Genomic DNA, 896 nt, shown 5'->3' with positions numbered 1-896 from the left:
CCGAATGCATTACCCAGATAGCACACGGAGTCCAAAACAATTCATTCGTCTATTCATCACTTTATGTCATCAATTCTGAATTTATTTTTAGGTGCAAAAAGAATCCTTTTTCAGAATTTTTAGAAAAAGAATTCTTTTTACATCTGAAAATGAACTCAGAATTGATGACCGAGACAGAACACATGACCGAGTTCTTTTTGAACTCTCTGTGCTACCTGGGCAGACACGTATTTTACGTTCCTTAATCACCAGCTGAATTTTTTTCAGTTTAGATTCACTGCCACACAACGTACGGAAGAGAGCGCGAGACATTTTGCCGTTGGCTTATTCGGCTGGCACAACAGCAAGAATGTTTGGTATCCCTTACCAGTCTACCGAGATCGAGTGATAAGAGTGAGATCTCGTCGTTTTTAAATTCTCGGTTTGCGATTTTAATTTTTCTAGTATCTCAGTTAAATAATTGTTCTGTTCCTAGTTCTACAAGGTTTGCCCTCGCTGGCGCCAGGAAGTTAAAAAGAATTCAGATGCACAGTTAGAAAAGACGAAATTTCTAGACAGCAAGATTGTTAAAAATATGATAGATAAAATTAAAAAGCGCATTGGGCTCAATATCGATTATGGTTAGTGTTTAAGCATTGTATTGGGTAAATATTATCGCTACTAATGCTTCCTCTAATTAATCATGTTACATATAATGCACTGTATGTTTCAGAAATTGCACATTTAATGTACATAACGTGTGCTTTTGAAACTGCTTTAAATCAGAGTGCAGTGTCTCCTTGGTGTAAAATATTTTCATTAAATGATTTCAAGGTGAGATTTAAAATAATTTTTTTATACAGATGGAAAGATTTAATCGCGCATTCAATTCTAAATTTATTTTACAGGTCTTTGAA

The 896-nt window shown here is 34.8% G+C and overlaps 1 protein-coding gene across 1 annotated transcript; it reads left to right on the top strand.

Moving 5' to 3' along the window:
- Nucleotides 1–223: 223 nt before the first annotated feature.
- LOC105461111 lies at nt 224–813 on the top strand (the record flags this gene model as incomplete). Its single annotated transcript, XM_011707599.1, has 3 exons — nt 224–393; nt 476–620; nt 713–813. Coding segments are annotated over 3 exons (416 nt in total), but the record flags the coding sequence as incomplete, so codon positions are not given.
- Between the last annotated feature and the right edge of the window lie 83 nt (nt 814–896).

This window comes from Wasmannia auropunctata, unplaced genomic scaffold (assembly GCF_000956235.1).
Source record: "Wasmannia auropunctata unplaced genomic scaffold, wasmannia.A_1.0 LD308857.1, whole genome shotgun sequence".
Classification (NCBI taxonomy): Eukaryota; Metazoa; Arthropoda; class Insecta; order Hymenoptera; family Formicidae; genus Wasmannia; species Wasmannia auropunctata.
The sequence above is the reverse complement of the archived record's forward strand: the minus strand, read 5'-3'. Positions and strand labels throughout refer to the sequence as shown.